A 17,548-nucleotide genomic window follows, 5' to 3' on the forward strand; every position below is an offset into this window, starting at 1 on the left:
AGGATTGTGTTTTTTCTAAGATTTTGAATGCCTTCGCCATAAACTTCTTTTTCTATATTCCTAGAATATGAAATTTTCATTTTTCTAAGGAAGCTAAAAAACCACCCCACGGTATTCTGGAAACTACAAGAATGTCCTAAGGGTGCAATATAAATGCTTTTATGTACCTTTTAAGTTATTGCCTGAACTCACAGCTTGTTCCTTTCTTCGTGTCTTAAAATATTTCTTCTTCTTTGAAAAATTAAAAGTAATTCCAAGAACATAAATTCTTACTTATGATTTATTCTTAAATTTTACTTGATTTTTTTTTTTTTTAAAGCAGAACATCAATTTTCATTTATCCTCATCAGTCAAGGACCTTATTCGCTCAGACACATTCACTCAAATCCTACACTTCAAAACCTCTAAATTATGTCCCTTCGTTTTGCAAATTGCTCTCTAAGTAGCTAATATATTAGGTGACATAGCTAGTGGAGTTCAGGTTGTTAAGTATTTTTCTGCTAAATGGTGTCATATTTTTACAAAAAGTAGCAAACTGATTCTAGTAAACTTTTGTGTTTATTAGGTGGAAAGAGACTGTAAAAGGCTTACTTCTGCCATATGGAAAACATTAAACCTAATAGTAAATCATCCCAATTATTTGTAGCTTATGGGAGAAATCCCAGGGCCAAGCCCTACTGACTCAGAAACTCTCTAAATGGATTCTGTGCTTTATAGTAAGTTGTTATGATCAGGCAGGAGCCAAGTACCAGATGGATTGATTGCTTTCTGCCAGAGGTATGGCCACATCAACTGCCTCTATTAGGAAAGTATTTATTCTTGAAAATGTCAGCTTGACAACTGGAGTTCAACTTGTACTATCAAAACACATTAGTCTCGTGATCCTAGAGTTAGATCAAATGCTTTGTTGAGGGGCACTACTTTTGTCTTATTTTGAGTTAAGATCTTCTCTATAGTCCTTCTAAATTATGATGCTGTTTCCTGCTCCTTAGAGAGTGCATTTGCTGAGGCTGTTTTGGAGTAATTAAATAAATGGAGTTTTCCAAAACTGTCAATAAGGATGCACACAAGATCTTAGTTACTTAGCATGAAACTGAGCTTTTTCACAAAATGTTTAGTCTGTGAAGGGAATAGTAGCAAACCAGCTCACAAATCAGTGTCTCTTCTGAGCTGCCACCTGTTGAAAGAGGGGAAGTTAGTCACTTTGAAACGCTAAACAAATTATAAGAAAAGATGTATCAGTAGTCTGAGCTTTTCTACAAGAAAAAGACAAACTCAGTTAGCATTTCTATATAACTGGGGGAAAACTGATGATTCTAAAATAGGCTAGATGAATTACTCAATAAAAGAGCTTATTCCTCTACTTTGTCATTTCCTGCCTATGGTCAGGTGAATCATTCCGGAAATTTTCTGCATTGGACAATTTTCTGATCCAATACAAGATTGCACCCTCAGGTGAAGCAGTGTAACCACATTAGTGTACTGAAGGACACAAAATTAAAGAAACTGTTTTCCAAAAGGAGTTTTGAGTTTGGTGAGAGCACAGTGCCAGTCATGGCTTACAGTTCCTTGACCATGACAGGCTGAAGCAAGTCAGGTGGCCTTCAGTCAGCTTGTTCCTCTTCGTGACACAATCTTTTGTGTATCAGCTTCTCCAAATGTCCTTTTTGGTTCAGTAAACTACCTGATCTACTGCTTAGTCCTCAGATTCTGTTGAATTACATTTTGGGGAAAAAAAAATATTCTAAGCAGCTTCCTCCAGCTAGTCAGCTACTGGGTTGAGCCTGCAAATTTCAACCTCGAACCTTAGAGAATGTCCTCATATACATGTCAGAAAGGCATTAGTACCTCCAGTGTTTCTTTCTCAGTTTTAACAGCTGCCCTTTGAGTTTTCTTGAAATGCTGTGTGGGACAGAAATTCATGTTACCATTCTTCAGGGTACCATAAGACATAGTCCTTGTCCTAGTGCCTGGATGCATGATACAAAAGTCCTGGCTAATATTCACTGATGCGAGACTTGTCTGCCTTACTCCTCACTTCCTCCCTAGCATCTCTTGTTGCCAGTGTGCTGGTAGCTCATACTGGCAAAGGGTGCTCATACTGACATGTCACCCACTGTAGAACTGCTGCTTGATGGGGAGTAGGGTGCCTCTGCTTTGCTAGTGCCCATGAAATTGCTGTAAATAGTAGACAGGCTTTGAGGTAAAAGCAGATACAGTTTACCCAACTAAAATGAAAAGCATAAGAAATCAGTTGCTGTACTTAAAGACAGATATAGAAAAGTGGAACAGTTACAGTCCTTGTTGTTACTGTTCATTCAGGTCTGGCTTCAGCATGGCTTTTTTTCCTGTTTTCTTTTCAGCTAGCAGGCTCGAGCCAGACTAACTCCCAGGGTGACTGATGGTTCCCTGGAGATGGGATCTGGTTCTTCAGCTACACTTTGTTTCTTAGTTGTTTCTTTCCCCAAATAAATTCTGATTTGGGATGAAGTCACCCCTTCTGTCCTACCTATTTCTGCTTAGTATAAATTCACCCTCCTGGCCTTTTGCATTTCTGGATAAATCTAAGTGATTGAAAAAAGATCAGATTTTATCTCTAGTGTCATCATAAAAAAGAAGGCCCTTGAACTGTGTCCTTCAGCTGAGTGGATGTGACTTGGCTTCACACTTACTTGACTTAACCTATTTATACAGTGCAATCCCCAGTGGGCAGATAACAAAGGAAGAGTTACTTTACCACTGGCTTTAAATGCATAAACTGTGTCCAGCACAGAACTTCAAAAGTACTTGCTATATAAATAAGAGTGATGAATGTCAATCACTGATAAAACCTGGTATGATGAAAAATAAATGGAGGGATGATTTGTGTCTAAAGTAAATGGGTCTTAAGCGTGGTTTGTTGGAACTCAGGAGACATAATGTTGGCGTTTTCCTACCTGGATGCATAATTTTACAATGGATATTAGAGGCATCAAGAATTCAGTCTGAGGCTTTGGAATACTGGAATAATGATAAACTATCTGAAATCCAGATGCATGCCAGTGACAGGGTATGTACATGAATCACGTTGGACAGAATCAGTGCAGAAGCTTCTTGCCTCAAGGCAAGGTCATAGAAATCATTGTGGTGATGATAAGAGATGGGAACAACTAGCTGAGACTTCTGCTGTAGATGGTAGGGCACACCTACCCATGTAGATGCTGGCTGTTCCCTGATGGTGGAGCACACCTACCCATGTAGGTGCTGGCTGTTCCCTGATGATGGAGCACATCTACCCATGTAGGTGCTGGCTGTTCCCTGATGGTGGAGCACATCTACCCATGTAGGTGCTGGCTGTTCCCTGATGATGGAGCACACCTACCCATGTAGGTGCTGGCTGTTCCCTGATGGTGGAGCACACCTACCCATGTAGGTGCTGGCTGTTCCCATGTCACACTTCAGGGGAAGCAGTCCTAGGGAGCCCTGGGCTGCCCAGTTCCTACTGCTAGTTACAAGAGTTGAGTTTTCTAAAACCTCTTTGTTTTAGACCAGTGATTTTATTTTATGATACACAAGGGATCAACACATCTAGCTGTCAGAGTTCAAACTGATTAATTTAAGAGGATTTAATACAGTAAACAATTTTAGAAAGATTGGTTGCTTTTAAGGCATTTTTAGACTTGAGCTGTGAAAGAAAGGAAACAGAGATGTACATAGCTCACATGGCTGTTCTCATCAGGAAGACAGATGCTGAGATGATACATTTTTCAGCTAGTCTAAAGATGCATTCTCATATCAGATAATTGATGATACATTGGAAAAGATCTTTGCCTCTGCAAAAGCCTCAGAAACCTATTTACCCTGAAATAATACCTAAATTTGAAGAAAGGGAGATAAACTGATAAATTGATAAATTGTCACTATAGTGCTGTGAATAAGCTTGAGTTCCTGTGTGGTTCCAAGAACTTGTCTAAAACTTCATAATTAGCAGTGCTGGGAAATACTAGATAACTTCACTTGCATGCTGTCAGTGTTTATGCTGAGTGGAAGGTATGGGAGGTACAGGAATAGTCTTTCACTGGTAAAGATTCACCATTCCCATAACTTAAAAATTTTCATGTCATGTTTGTTCCTTTTGTTCTTAAACAATTGTTACAGTATATTCAGTTTCAGTCTAGGAGCTTTCTGTAGGACCTACAACAGTGTTTAAAGACACACTTCATAGAAGTCTCTTGATGACTTGTTCAGTGAGTTGAATACATTTTCACTGAGAGATATTTGGAGCTAGGCATCTTCAGGAGTTTCCAGGAGGATGATTTTGTATCCTGAAATATAGATTACTAGTCAGATAATTATATCTCAGTAAAGCCTTCTATTAATAGCTATTCTTGCTGTAATATTTAGACATACTTCTAGAATTCACATAGCCTTTTGTCAATTCTTTGTATTTCTGCCACTTTCAGTGCACAAGAAAATTTGTCTGGTTCCCAATTACAATTTATTTTATTTTCAATGATAAAAATATGCCATGGTATCCTTATGGGACTGTTCTGTAGTTAACTGCTATTTAGGTATCACCCTGGAGCTTTGATTCCTGTGATAATAATAAAAAATATGTGCTTTGTGGAGTTCAAATACGAAGAAATTTTATTTTTTTTTTTCTGAAATATTCATGGATGGAAATCTTTTTAATGACAGGACTAGCAGTTCTGGTCCTTGCAGTTCTTATTTTCCTGTTCATTTACAAGCCACTAATGTACAAAGCTGTAAGCCATCTATTTGAAGAAACAGTTTTTAAGGAGAGTCTTGAATAGTTGTCAGAAGTGACGAGTGAGGGTATACAGAAAACCATACTCTTTTCAGCTCTGCTGCTGCTAGTTTATGCTGCATCCTTGAGTAGGTGACTTCACCTGACTCTTAGATTACCGAGTTGAAGTTATGCTGGGACTAGCTGTCTCCAAGAGATCATGTCTGAGTGCTGTGGTTTAGGAGCTGAGACAGAAGTCTCTTATGGTTCCTTTTCCTGTTGTTCAGTGTGTATAACCTGGAGATGGAAATGATATGAATCAAGACAAGAGTTAAAATAGAAGAATATTGGTACTGAAGACCTATGGCTTTCTGCCCTGGTCTAGTTTAGTTAACTAGTTAACTACTAACTATAGTTTAGTTAACTATAATTTTGTGGTGATGCACTGTTTAAAGGAGTTAGTAGTTAGTACTGTTTTAACAATTTCTGCTATCACTGCAGCTGTCTACTCAAGGAGATGCCAGCCAGGTTATTGGACCACTCACAGAGGGACAGAGGAGGAACGTGGCTGTAGTTAATTCACTGTACAAACTGCACCAATCAGTTCTGAAGGTAGGCTTCCTTTCGTATCTCTCTTCTTGCCATAATGTTAACATCTTTGCTCTATCATATGCATATTCTCCTATTCGCTGATGAGAACTCTGACAAATACAGCCCAATTTTGGGTTAAGAGCTGCACCTTGGTTTGCATTTGTACAACTCATTGAGACTTGGTTGGCCCTTGTAAGCACCGCTGTGTCAGTATCAGAAGAGTGAAAGATGTGTTTGTAGACAATAATCACGTCTCACAGCCATTGTTTTGTGAGCCTAAACAATTGAACTCTCTTTTTTTTCTGATCAGGTAAGCTCTGTCTTTCTACTGGTCAGACTGATAGCCCTTATCTGCATCTGTCCCAAACCTTTCTCAGAAGACCCTCACTGCTTTCCCATGATTGTGGCCAAACTGAAAAGGGGAAGGAAAGGGTGAAATCAAGAAAAGCAGCACCTCACGAATATCTCTCTTCATTGTTGCTATGACCAAAGTCTGGCCTGGAAGTGTTTTCAGGACTAAGCACAGTTATGAGTAATTCCAGTTTACTGGCTTAGTTATGCCAATGGTTACACAGTCTGTAAATTAAAACAAACAGATACAGTGGTAGTTGTAGTTAATCATGTTTAAATCCTAGACTGATTATAAAAAAGATCACGAGTACTCCTGACTATGGATGTGTTTAAAGAATGTTAAAAAATGCTAAAAAGCCTATAAAATTTGCTTGAATTTTGCAAACAGATGGTAGATCAACTTCTAAGTCTGCTTTCTTTGATGTATTTAGTAATGAACCTCATGTGCCTTAGTGTTGGAGGGAGATCTGATATGATTCAGTCTTTAACTTTTCTGGCTTAAAAATACTATTGTATGGCATGTTCATAACTAAGGAAATTGGTAGAATATTCCTTCAGATCATTCCTTGACTTTCAATTCTAATATCATTGTATCTGTACATAAACATAACAGCATAAACAGCTATTTAACACATAGTATTATAATAGTCATAATACTGAGAAAGAACAACCGTTGTTTCAAATATTTGTCATGGAGCTGCTTGTATAGCTATTCATAAATTCTATACTTAGTAGTGGGAGAATACACCACTTATTTTTACTCTGATTCTGTTAACCCTTCAGCTAAATTTCAGTTGAACTCAGTTGAATCACTTCTTTGCCAAGGCAGAAGCAGAGTCCATAGGAAATTTGAGAGCAAAGGACTGATACCAGCTCATTGAAAATTCTGTCTGTATAAAACACATTTGATTGTTATTTATAACTATGTAAACCACTTATTACTAAGGATAACTCTATGTTTTTAAATGACATTAAATATTATGGATTCTAAAGATTTGTTGGATGTTGACTATTAATAATTCCTTTAACATTTTTAGGTCATTACCAATCAGACCTCGTTTCCAGCAGCTGCTGAGCAAACAGTCACAACTGCCTTAAAGGTAATTGAAAGTCCATATGCTGCAGGGATAGGGTTGAGCTTTGCTTTGTTTGTTACTCTTAAAATGGGCACTTATTTTCCCAGCTATTTTTTTGTGTCAGTATATGACAGTCAAAGGTATACAAGTATTCTGAAATTTATATTTTGTTGTATCTGCAGCTAGATGTATGTTGCATATGCCAAATCACTGCTTGAGTAGCATTTGTATCCAACAATATTTTCGTAATGTTCAAGCTCCAGATGTCATCTAACTGTGAAAATAAACGTCTTTCTCTGCAGCATTCACACAGCAATAACTGGATCCTTCATCACCCCCTTACCCCCCAAACACACACATAAAATGATGATTGTTATGCTACCTGGTGCTTTTCTGGGAGGCAATGTGGATGGCTGTGCAGCCCTCTGTGGATGACAGCTATCCCCATCCATCCTGCTGTGCACTAATCTGGGAGGGGTTGTGTGCAGAGGAATGAAGGGCAGCACATGCATGTCTGGGGAATGAACAGCTGAACAAAGTGTGTGCACCAAAAAATGCACTTTTACAAACCAGGAATGCCAGATTGTTGTGCACCTTTTTCAAGGAAGGCTTTGCACAGAAGTAGTAAACAGCCTTATTTTTGTACTTTGCTGGTAAAATCAATTAAAGAGAAATGTTATCACAGGATTTTGTCCTTCTATTTAGCAGTTTCTAATGCAGAATAATAAAAAGCACTGTTGAAATGAACTGTTTGTCGAGATATTTTTGAGGTGTCAAAATGCAAATGCTTCTAGTTTCTGTTTCCTTACTTCTGCCTTTTTCTTATTCTATTTTAGGCAGTCCATGATCTAATGGGTAGTGCTGTTCAACCGTTACTGAACTCTGTAGGAGATTCAGTAGAAGCTATTATCATCACTATGCACCAGGAAGACTTTTCTGGGTAACTAGAAATATTTTTTAAATTTACCATTGCTTTAGTAAGATGTTCTGCATATGGGTAACAGATTGTTATTGCCACAATGTCCTTGAAGCAAGAGCACTAGTTTGTTGAGAGGAAGGCAATGCTTTATGGTCAGTGATCACAGAATCACACCTATCTATTGAAACAAATTAATGATGTATCATCTGTCTTTTTTTTTTTTTTCATATCTGTTGAGTAAAATTCATTTTAAATAGAAAAATAAAGCCCAGCAAAGGCCATTTTTGTGCTTAAAAAATCCCATTTGCTTTCAAGACATTTTTTGTGGACAGTCTTTAGAACTGTCAATATTCTTGTTTCTCAAAATAAAGCATATAACCTCTGATTCAAAATTACACATAAATTTTTCTAAAGTATTATTGGATATGAAATGGTTCAAAACCTCTTTTTTTTATTGAAAGTTCAGATTTACTGTAATTAAGCTATTTTCCCATAGCAATTTTCAGTATTATTTATCTGTAAAGATCTTTAGTCCTATCTATATCTGAGACTTCCTTCCTGGGCATTAATTTGGTTGTTAGTTCTGTTTGAACATTCCTTATATTGTCTTCAGATATCCTGTTTTCTGTCATGGAAATTAACTGAAAACAATATATTTTCAGAGATGTTTTAAATTTTCGTTTTGACTTTTTTTTTTTTTTTTTAACAGTATTTTACTCTCTCCATCTTTCTTCTGCCACCACTAGCAAAATACCTCTCTAGGTGAATAAACTGATTCCAGCCAAAGGCTTAAGTTTTGTTAGATAGCCTGTATGCTCAGGTTTCCAAGTTTAGAAGAGCTCTTTTGTCTGACTAGGATTCAAATAAAGAGGAAGGTGACTGATTTCTGTGTCCTGTAGCTTCTGTGCTGCTTCTGTGATAATTAGATTGACTTTATGTTCCTGGGTTTGGAAGAATCTAGGAAACATTCTATACAGAGAACAGGTTTGGGCTAGACTAAACTAGTAACCGTGTGACATGTGCTTGTATTTTCTGATCCATTATTAAAGTTTCAAATCAACAACTGGGACATTTAAATTTAGGGGCTGGATTTGAGGTTTGGGCTCCAAACTGGTAGAGGCTCTGCAAGTTGGATAGGAGTTGGGTGATTTCCTTTATCTTGTTAGGATAGGAATGGCTGATAAAGAGATATTTTTTGACTATCGTTTCAGAGACAGCTACATGCTCTTTATTCTGAGTAGAAATGAGACTCTATAATTCATGCCATGACTTCGTGGGGTAGGAAAAGAATTAAAAAGAATCCAATAGTTTTTGGTTGTGTTTTAAAGATGAATTTAGCTGTCCCCATTTCTTTTTTCTTTTCTTTTTTTTTTTTTTTTCCAGATCATTATCCAGCTCAGGAAAACCAGATGTCCCTTGTTCTCTGTACATGAAAGAACTACAGGGTTTTATAGCAAGAGTCATGAGTGACTACTTCAGACATTTTGAGTGTTTTGATTTTGTCTTTGATAACACTGAAGCCATGGCTCAAAGAGCAATTGAACTTTTCATTCGCAATGCCAGTCTAATAAGGCCCCTAGGTGAAGGTGGGAAGATGCGGCTTGCGGCGGATTTTGCACAGGTACTCTTAATACTGATTTCTGCTTTTTACTGTTACTTCACTGTGTTCACTAAAAAGTATCAATACTTTTTTCCCCATCAAAGTATAAACAGGCAGTTGTAGAGATTGGTGCGTTCCGGTTCTGAACATTTTTTCTGATGAGATACTCTATCCTGAGAAATGCATCCACTAAGTAGTTGAAGATCCCTTGTCAATGTAAGGCACGTTCAGGGAGGTCTGACAGCTTCCTATGAAGTGACTGTTGCGTTTAAATTCAGCTGTGTCTTGGCATTTTATCCTGCTTGTCTGACCTCTTTGGTATGTCCATCGTTTGCCGCCATTCATTCACTTCATTCTTTCTCTCTCTTCTAATGGGATGGTGTGTTGCTTTCTTCATCACTTTATATATCACAGTGCCCACAATGGTTAATCGCTAATTCAGCTGCCTTGCAGTGTAGGAGATGAGCTAGAGAAATACCAATATCCTGTGGAAGAACTGCCCTTTTGGTAATGGAAGGGAAGTTTTCTTTTGGGATTCTCTTCATGACCTGATTGACTTATCTGCCTCTCGGCTTTACCTAGCTCTTATACTGGAGTAAAGCACAAAACAAATTGCCAAATTAATATCCACTACCTGTCTGCATTATCTGCTATATTCAAATGTAATTTGTCAGTATTAATACTGTGTTCTTAACTTGCCAAAGAGCACAAGCATCCACTAGATTGGTCTGAGGGTCCTGGTTATTATTATCCAAGTGGAAAAGGGAGTTAGCACCAGCTGTCTACATACTGAGTGCTACTTTTGGCTGGTACGTAACTGAGGTAGAAGAGAAAGGCAGGGAGGGAGGAATCACTGCCACTTCCACTCCTACTTGTGGCTGCTTTGTATCATTTGCCTGTGAGTTACATACTCCTGAGTAGAGTTCTTTTATTTATTACTCAATAGTGGCAAAGCAGCCTTTAACCACGGAAGATAAGGGGAGGTTTTAAATTGCTTTCAGTGAGAAGTTTCCATTCCCTTCTCTGTTTTGGAGACAGTGGCATAAAATTGGAGAAGAAAAAGGACGCGACTCCTCCTCTGGAAGGAATATAGATAGTTTTTGTACTTTATGCTGCAGTGTGAAAGTAAGGTTTATAAATTTGGGAAAGTTCTTCACCTGATTCTACAGTAAAAAGCATCTGGTCTAAGCACCTGTTGTAATAATAATTTTTTAAAAATCACTCATTTGTCTTTTTTAAACACTTCTCTCATTCTGACATGGACTGCCTTTTAAGTGAAAAATTAAGGTATGTTTTCATCTGAGTGTAGGGGGATTTGCATGTTCTTCCCCGCTGTGCTGAGTATAACTGGTGAACAGACAACTATGTGAAGATAAATATTCTGATTTCTCTTTTTTCATACAGTGGAAGAAAAAAAATGAGTTTTGAATGCATTCTTGTCTCCTGCCTTCAACTGTTGCTGCAACTGGCATCTGCTTTGTTTTTTTCTCATCTTCACACTGCACTGTGTTTTTGGCTTGTTAAAAAATGGGCTTAAGACAAGAACTGTTTAGGTCTAGTCAGTCCCACACAGCCACCTCAGTGCTTACTCTGTGCCTTTGAGCATCTCTGTGCAGAGCTCCTTAGGGAGTCCCAGGCTGCACAGGGGCTGTAGTGTCCAGAATGACCTGGACACTATATCCTGTTGCTTGGGATAACAGAAAAAGGACTGAAACATTTTGTATGTGGAAGCTGCCTTATATCCATGTTTTCTAGGGTGTGTCTGTCCCTCCCAAAAACATGGTGGGTTTTGGGCATGTGCCCATGACATCTGCTCCTGGTAGCCCCACTGGGGAGGTTGTAGTTTCTCTGACCCAGCCAGGAGTCCTGGATTGCGTTCGCTGAAATGTGGCTGTAATCCTGAGCAGGACTCGTTTTACTTCCATACTCCCATACTCCTGTTGCTGTGGCACATGGCTTTGTTGAGGAAAAGACTTGATTCCTCCAAAGAGTAAGGGAGGTTGCTGCTGCTTTGGGCTGAGGAGAGCAGGGAGCAGGTATTTAGCTGGGTTGCTGGCTTGATGGGAAGGATAAACTTTTCCAAATTGCCATAAGTGTTGTGTGCAGGTTTTGGGTTGGTTTTTTTTTTTGAGTCCCAGAAAGGCACTGCATTGTTGGACTAAAGCCAAACTCAAAGGAAAGGACCTGCCTGGAAAGACACTGTGTGTGTAGGAGGAGATTTGTTTATAAACTGTTCTTAATTGTGCTGTGTCTTGTAGAGTCATTTTGAATTTTCTGTACTCAAAAAGGGTTACATGTTCCTGCTTAAAACAGGCTTTTGAAATCTAAAACCCCTTTTGGTGGTTTGGGGTTACTTGCAAGCAAAAGGACCTGGGCAGAAGTCTGGCCAGAAGCTGTGGTTAATTTGAGGTCCTATTATAAACTTGCATGCACTAAGTCAAATAATCTTGGGTTGCATCAGATTTTGAGCATCTCATGTGTTTGTGCTCATTTACTTCAGGGCACTCAGAGTTACAGCTGCCTTATACTCCGCAGAATAGCTTTGGCTGAGAGTCAGATTTGAAAATTTTTGCACCGGAAACACGTTTTACTGATAAGTTGCCTCAAAACAACAGGTGCCTACACAGAAAGGGGAAAACTGAGGCTTCAAGTTCTCTTCATTCAGAACTGGGTTCGATGAGGTGCAAACCAACCAATTTTCCTGAGTAAGACTCAGCTACAGTTAGGAATTATTGCTATAATACTGTTGAATTCTCTGTTTTACCCTGTTTCCAGTACTGCATTTTGCTATTTTGTGCATTACAGCTATTCCAGCAGTAAGACTAGGTGTGTGCTAGTGTGGCAGCTGTAAACAGAGGTATGATAGACTTGAAATATGCCTGAATATCACTAATATGACTTCATGAAGATCAGTGCTTACAGGAACACAGAAACATTTTAAGCCCTAAAAAATGTCTGCAGTGCTGCAAGGTTATTATCACATACTGTGCTGTTCCCTGGGACTCGCTGTTTGAAATATTTCCAGTCTATAGGCTGAATTCACCTCTTTTCAAGCTCTCAGTTTTTACACAGACAATTGCACAAGATTACTTTTCAGTTCACTCCTATAAATTCTTGGATCAGTTTGTTTTCATTTGGCTTTGTATTTTTAAGGTGACCATAACTCAGTATTCATGAATGTAATACCAAATTTCAGTTTTTAATTCAGTACTAGTCAGACTGAAAAAAAATGTTCTCCTGGAGGCAAGAAAGCCAGCAAGCCCTGATGGTTGTTCAACTTCTGTGTTACTGGGGAGTACCAGTTCTTCTCCAGAGGACCTTTTAACTTGCTTGGTATTCAGTTGTTACAGTACTTACACTTAGGCACACTTTAGGATTGGTGGCTTGTAGTTCAGGCCTTCCTAAAACCTGATGGAAGTGCTGGACAGTGCAGCAAAGAATGAAATATAAGCACGATCAGTTGAGAAATTTATTTAGAAGAAATAAGGAATCTACAGTAATATTTAGGATGGAAATTAGTAGTCTGCTACATAAAGTTTGTAAGCTGATATAAGAAAATAGCTGTTTATTAATAGCAAATACGAATCACAGCTGCACTGAAATAAACTAGTCTAGAAATTGCAAAGACTAATCTTTATTCTTCATGTTATGAAGGCATGACATGATTTCTGTTCTTTTCATAGTGCAGATGTATGTTTGGAGCCACTGTCTGTGCCAAGAACCCCATCTCATGTCATGACTGATTATTTTCAGCCTTGTCAAGTGAACTATTTTTATATGTCCTCTTTGAATTATTACTATTTTATATATACCTTCATATATTTCTTACTTCGTGTGATTTAAATACTTGGGTTTTTTGGCATTGTTCAGTATTGTGTTCAAAGAGATTTGATGGGGTATAGTTAACACTGCCACCAACTCTTCAAGTCTTTATCACTATATTACTGTGTTTTGGTTTTATCGAACTTTCCTAGAAAAATGTCTTTACTGTAGAAGCTGACAATGCTAAATGCTAGTGCAGAAGAAATGTTTCTATCTGCTGGTTAGCCTATGGTCAGAATCTGCTTTCTTGATGCAATATGTAGCATTAAAAAAGCAAGAATATTAGTCATTTGGGTTTTTAAAAATGAGACAGATTTGCTTGTTTCATCAAAGTGATAAAAGTGTAAAAATGCTTTTTATAATTTTTCCTAAAATTTTCCTTTCTAGTTTTTTATGGAGGGGTAAGAGAAGCAGGATGCTGTATTCACCTGCTGTATTCACCATTGTAGTCATAAGGACAGAAACTGCTAAAGCTAAAATGCACTTAATGTTCAATGCTAACTGTCTTACTAGAAGGAGGAAATTATTTACTGGTGTGGTTATTTTGGAGGTATTACAGCTGAAGGATTTACTTAAACATGAACTGTTTTGGAATTGCTGCATGGGGGAGAAATCAAATTCTACAACCCTTCAAGGCCAGCTTCCTTCATATAATAGTTCAGAGCTCTTCTGCTCCCTTGCTTGTTAAAGCTTTCTCTCCCGGTGAATGGCTAGAAAAAAGCATTTGAGTTAACATTTAAAAACTGGGAATTCATCTTGGCCAGGAGGAAATGTAATTGCTAAAAATTTAATGTTAAGATTTTCCAGCTGAAAAAACAGCTGTTTAGTAATGAGAGATCTTGAAAATATCACAATAGGCACTAAACAATAACTTCACTATGGGGTTTTTCAAAGCGCTCTTCAATATATATGCATTATCTGTATCTAGACTACGTATTAACTTCACCCTTGGGTTGCTGAACATAATCCAATTAGAGAAGCCAGCCATGTGATGTATTTTTTACAATATAGCTAGCCAGTGAATAGTTCAACAGATAATCGACCACCTAGCCATGGGCTATGGCAGGGTCATATGAGAAGAAAAGATAATATAGCCTTTTTGGGCTTAGAGAGCAAGAATCATTGAGAAGAAGCATATGTTGGGCAGGAGTCTGCCACGGTGTTCTGCAAAGCATAGCAACATAACATGAATAAATCATCGAAAAGCAATGGGTTTTTTTGAACAAAGTTAGAAGAAATGAGGCAGAGTCATTAGGCTGCCTTCTGTTCTAGCTGCCCCTTCCTTTTCAGCAGGCACGTGCACTTCCTACTGCTTCTTTTGGATCCTGCGTTGATGATTATTTTGTGTTAGTTGATCAAGCCTCTGTGGCTGCAAACTACTGCTTGAACACCTGATTTATCACTGAGTTTAACCTGGATGTCTGAATTTTCAAATTTGCAGTTCAGAGAGAAACAAAAAACAGTACTTACCCTTTCATATATGTAATGCCCTTGCACACATGATACAAATACTGTCTTGCAGACAGCCAAAGCCATCACCCAACCTGTAAAAGCTCACCAAAATGCTTTGGAAACTATAGCTGTATATCATAGGAAAAGCTGCTACAGTATAAACACGCTGCATGAATCAACAGTTGATGCAGCTTCAGGTGATGACAGGTAGCAAAACCAACAAGTGATGTATGCTCAGTCCTCTGCCCAATTCCAGCACCTTAAAAACAGCAGCTGTTCCAGCCGAATGATTCCTCCCCGGCACTTGCTCCCAGGCCAGCAGTGCTGGCTGGCATGATGCTCAGCAGAGACATAAAACCCTGCTCAGTGGGCCTGCAGAAATTAATGTAACAGCAGAAAGATGCTGTAGCATCTCACTACATCATTGGGCTCAGATAAACAGCTAAAATTCAAGTGAAGAAAACAATTTTAGTTATTATGCGAAGTATAGTTTTTGTTGGAGAGATTGGGCTATAGCACATAGCAGACTAGTGTTGTAAATTAAAAAAAAAAAAAGTTTCTGTGGTTTATGTACATTTTTACCACATTAGTTTTCACTCATTCCCACTCTTCATGAGTCAATTTGAGATGGTATAGTATGCTACAAAGCTTAAAAACAATTTTTTTCTTTGGCAACTAGTACTTCACGAATCAACCATCTGCTGCCATTAAATCTATCTACTTCTAGCAATACTAATAATTTCCTACAGTGAATAAAGGTTGAAGATGAAGTAATAGAATTTTCCAAAGTAAATTTTATTCTTTAGTGTTTAAGATTAAAAATGTTGATTTATGGAAACTGCCAAGTATGTTCAAGAGAAATAATTTAAATTTGTTTTAATAAGGAATTGGTTAAGCTGTAGAAAGTTTCACTTATGTCTCATTACATCATATTATGTTTCAGGAGTGAAACAATCATTTAAAACTTATTAAGTAAAATTATATTTTGCTGTACTGGGATTTCTTTTCCCTCATGAGTACAGTTTGATCCACACATCTCTGTTTCCGCAAGTCAGACCAGCAGTTTGTTGCCTGTTAGCAAATTCTCTAAAGCACCTAAAAGAATTATCTTCTCCCTGGTTCTTCACAGCTACAAGCCCACAGCTCCCACCAGAGCTGTGACACCAGCTCCTGCAGGATATCAGCTACTTCCAGCTGCCTCTAGCCAGTAATGATGCCTGAAAAGAAGCTCTGGAGAAATCAGAGTCTGGCTCCCATTTGTTTTTCATGGTCTGTAGGGTTTTTGTATCATGATGCAGCAAAGCCTACTTAATTAGCTCCTCTTTTTGGCTACTTGCCCTTGATCCTGTGCAGCAGACCAGCCTCTTGGCTCCCATATGTGCTCAGAAGTGTCCCGGGGGATCTGGGGTAACAACGTGCTGAACTTGCTCTAGGCTTCATCGCAGTTTGGAGTTGGAGCACTGCTCTGCAGAAATCCCCAGGAAGAACCTGTCTGCCCTGGGAGCGTGCACTCAACCTCACTCCCTTGTGCTCACAAATTCAGTACACAGCACAGCAGCTGGTGGCTCCTCCTCAAGTGTGGGGATGCTGGCTTCCCATTTGTTGCCTTTTGCACTGTCTGGTGGATAGCATGCCTGCTCAGAACTGCAAAACTGTGTTGTACATGCTCTTCAGCCCAAGAAACAGGTACCCTTTGTGCCTGCATGTGGGAGTGGTGACCTAGCCCTCAGGCTGTGAGGGTTACAGAGAGACAGGGCAAGGATCCCCCACACCTGTAGAGAAGGGGCAGTTCATAGCCTAGAGTTGGGGGGCAGAAGGGCAACGGGCAGGAGGGAGTGGGGCTGTTACCCAGGGCTGAAGCATTCATCTGAAAGCAGAAGACGTCTTATTTCTGCTTCCTGGATTTTTATTTGCTTTCTGCTTCTGTGAGTTTCTGCAGAATAAAAAATGCAGATTTTGGACAGCCTGAAGTGCTTGATGTGAGGCAAGTACTCCAGGGTTCCTAGTCTCAGGGAGTGGCTTTCTACTCCCTGCATGCTAGCTCTGTGGGGCTTTCCCCATCACCCTTCAGTGATGCCCTCCTCTTTCTGTCTGTAGAGGAGGTAGGTGCCTGGTTTTGGCCCTCTGGCTTTCCCAGCCTTGTCTGACTGAGTGTCATGTAGGTGGATACTCCTACAGTGTGACCCACCTGACCTATTTTAAGATGTCTACTTCAGGGAGAGATGCATCACACCCAAGGGGCGGCTGTTTCTCTCCACTGAGTATAAAGAGAACCTGTAGATGTTGAGAAGTAGGTGAGATGACTCTCATCCTGCCACCTGCTTTTTAAGATGGCTGCCTGAAGTATATGGATTTGATTTGCATTAATTGCTAATTTAATTTCTTCTGGGTTTAGATGAACTATGGTGTCATAATTCATGCTGGAACCTCAGCGTAGTTACGTGCTCTTGGTGAAGCTGGCATCCCAGCAGCCAGCTCTGTCTGAGGAAATCCTACAGCTGGAAAGAATAATAGTATTAAGACTTTGCTGTAAATAGTGTCTTATCACAAACAGTTCGAAACTCATTCAGCAGTGTTACCTAAATGGGAAGCTCATTGTAAGGTAGTTTTGATCTTGTTACTTATTTTAGTTCTCGTCCTTTGAAACTTAGTTTAATTGTGCATTATGTGGAAATCGAAGTCTGAATAGTCTTTCAAATTGGGGATTTAAAAAAAAGGAAAACAAAGCTGGCATCCCTCTGTTGACTGCAAAAAAGGAATGCAAAAAATAAAAAACTTAATCCATATTTGGCTAAAATTACCTATGGAGTTTTTTGAATGGTGGTATTTGTGTTAGTATCCATGTAATGTTTATGTTCAGTCTGGGATCTGGAATTGAAATTGTTCTTTCTCACTTCTGTGTCCTCACTGTTAATGAAAAGTCTGTGACAGAATTTAGTCTCACATGAATGATGTGAAAACCCAACTGGAGCCTGGCTCTTGTTTGAAAACACAGGTGAACTCCAGTGCTT

At 38.9% G+C, this 17,548-nt stretch overlaps 1 protein-coding gene across 1 annotated transcript in view; it reads left to right on the forward strand.

Moving 5' to 3' along the window:
• COG5 (component of oligomeric golgi complex 5) overlaps positions 1-17,548 on the forward strand; it is a 190,640-nt gene that overhangs the window by 159,687 nt on the left and 13,405 nt on the right. Inside the window, exons 15-18 of the mRNA XM_026868004.1 lie at positions 5,228-5,338; positions 6,706-6,768; positions 7,581-7,684; positions 9,047-9,284. Coding sequence (XP_026723805.1) covers positions 5,228-5,338; positions 6,706-6,768; positions 7,581-7,684; positions 9,047-9,284 — 516 coding nt within the window. The remainder of the gene's footprint in view (positions 1-5,227; positions 5,339-6,705; positions 6,769-7,580; positions 7,685-9,046; positions 9,285-17,548) is intronic.

Source organism: Athene cunicularia, assembly GCF_003259725.1.
Source record: "Athene cunicularia isolate RWA chromosome 1 unlocalized genomic scaffold, athCun1 chr1_part2, whole genome shotgun sequence".
Classification (NCBI taxonomy): Eukaryota; Metazoa; Chordata; class Aves; order Strigiformes; family Strigidae; genus Athene; species Athene cunicularia.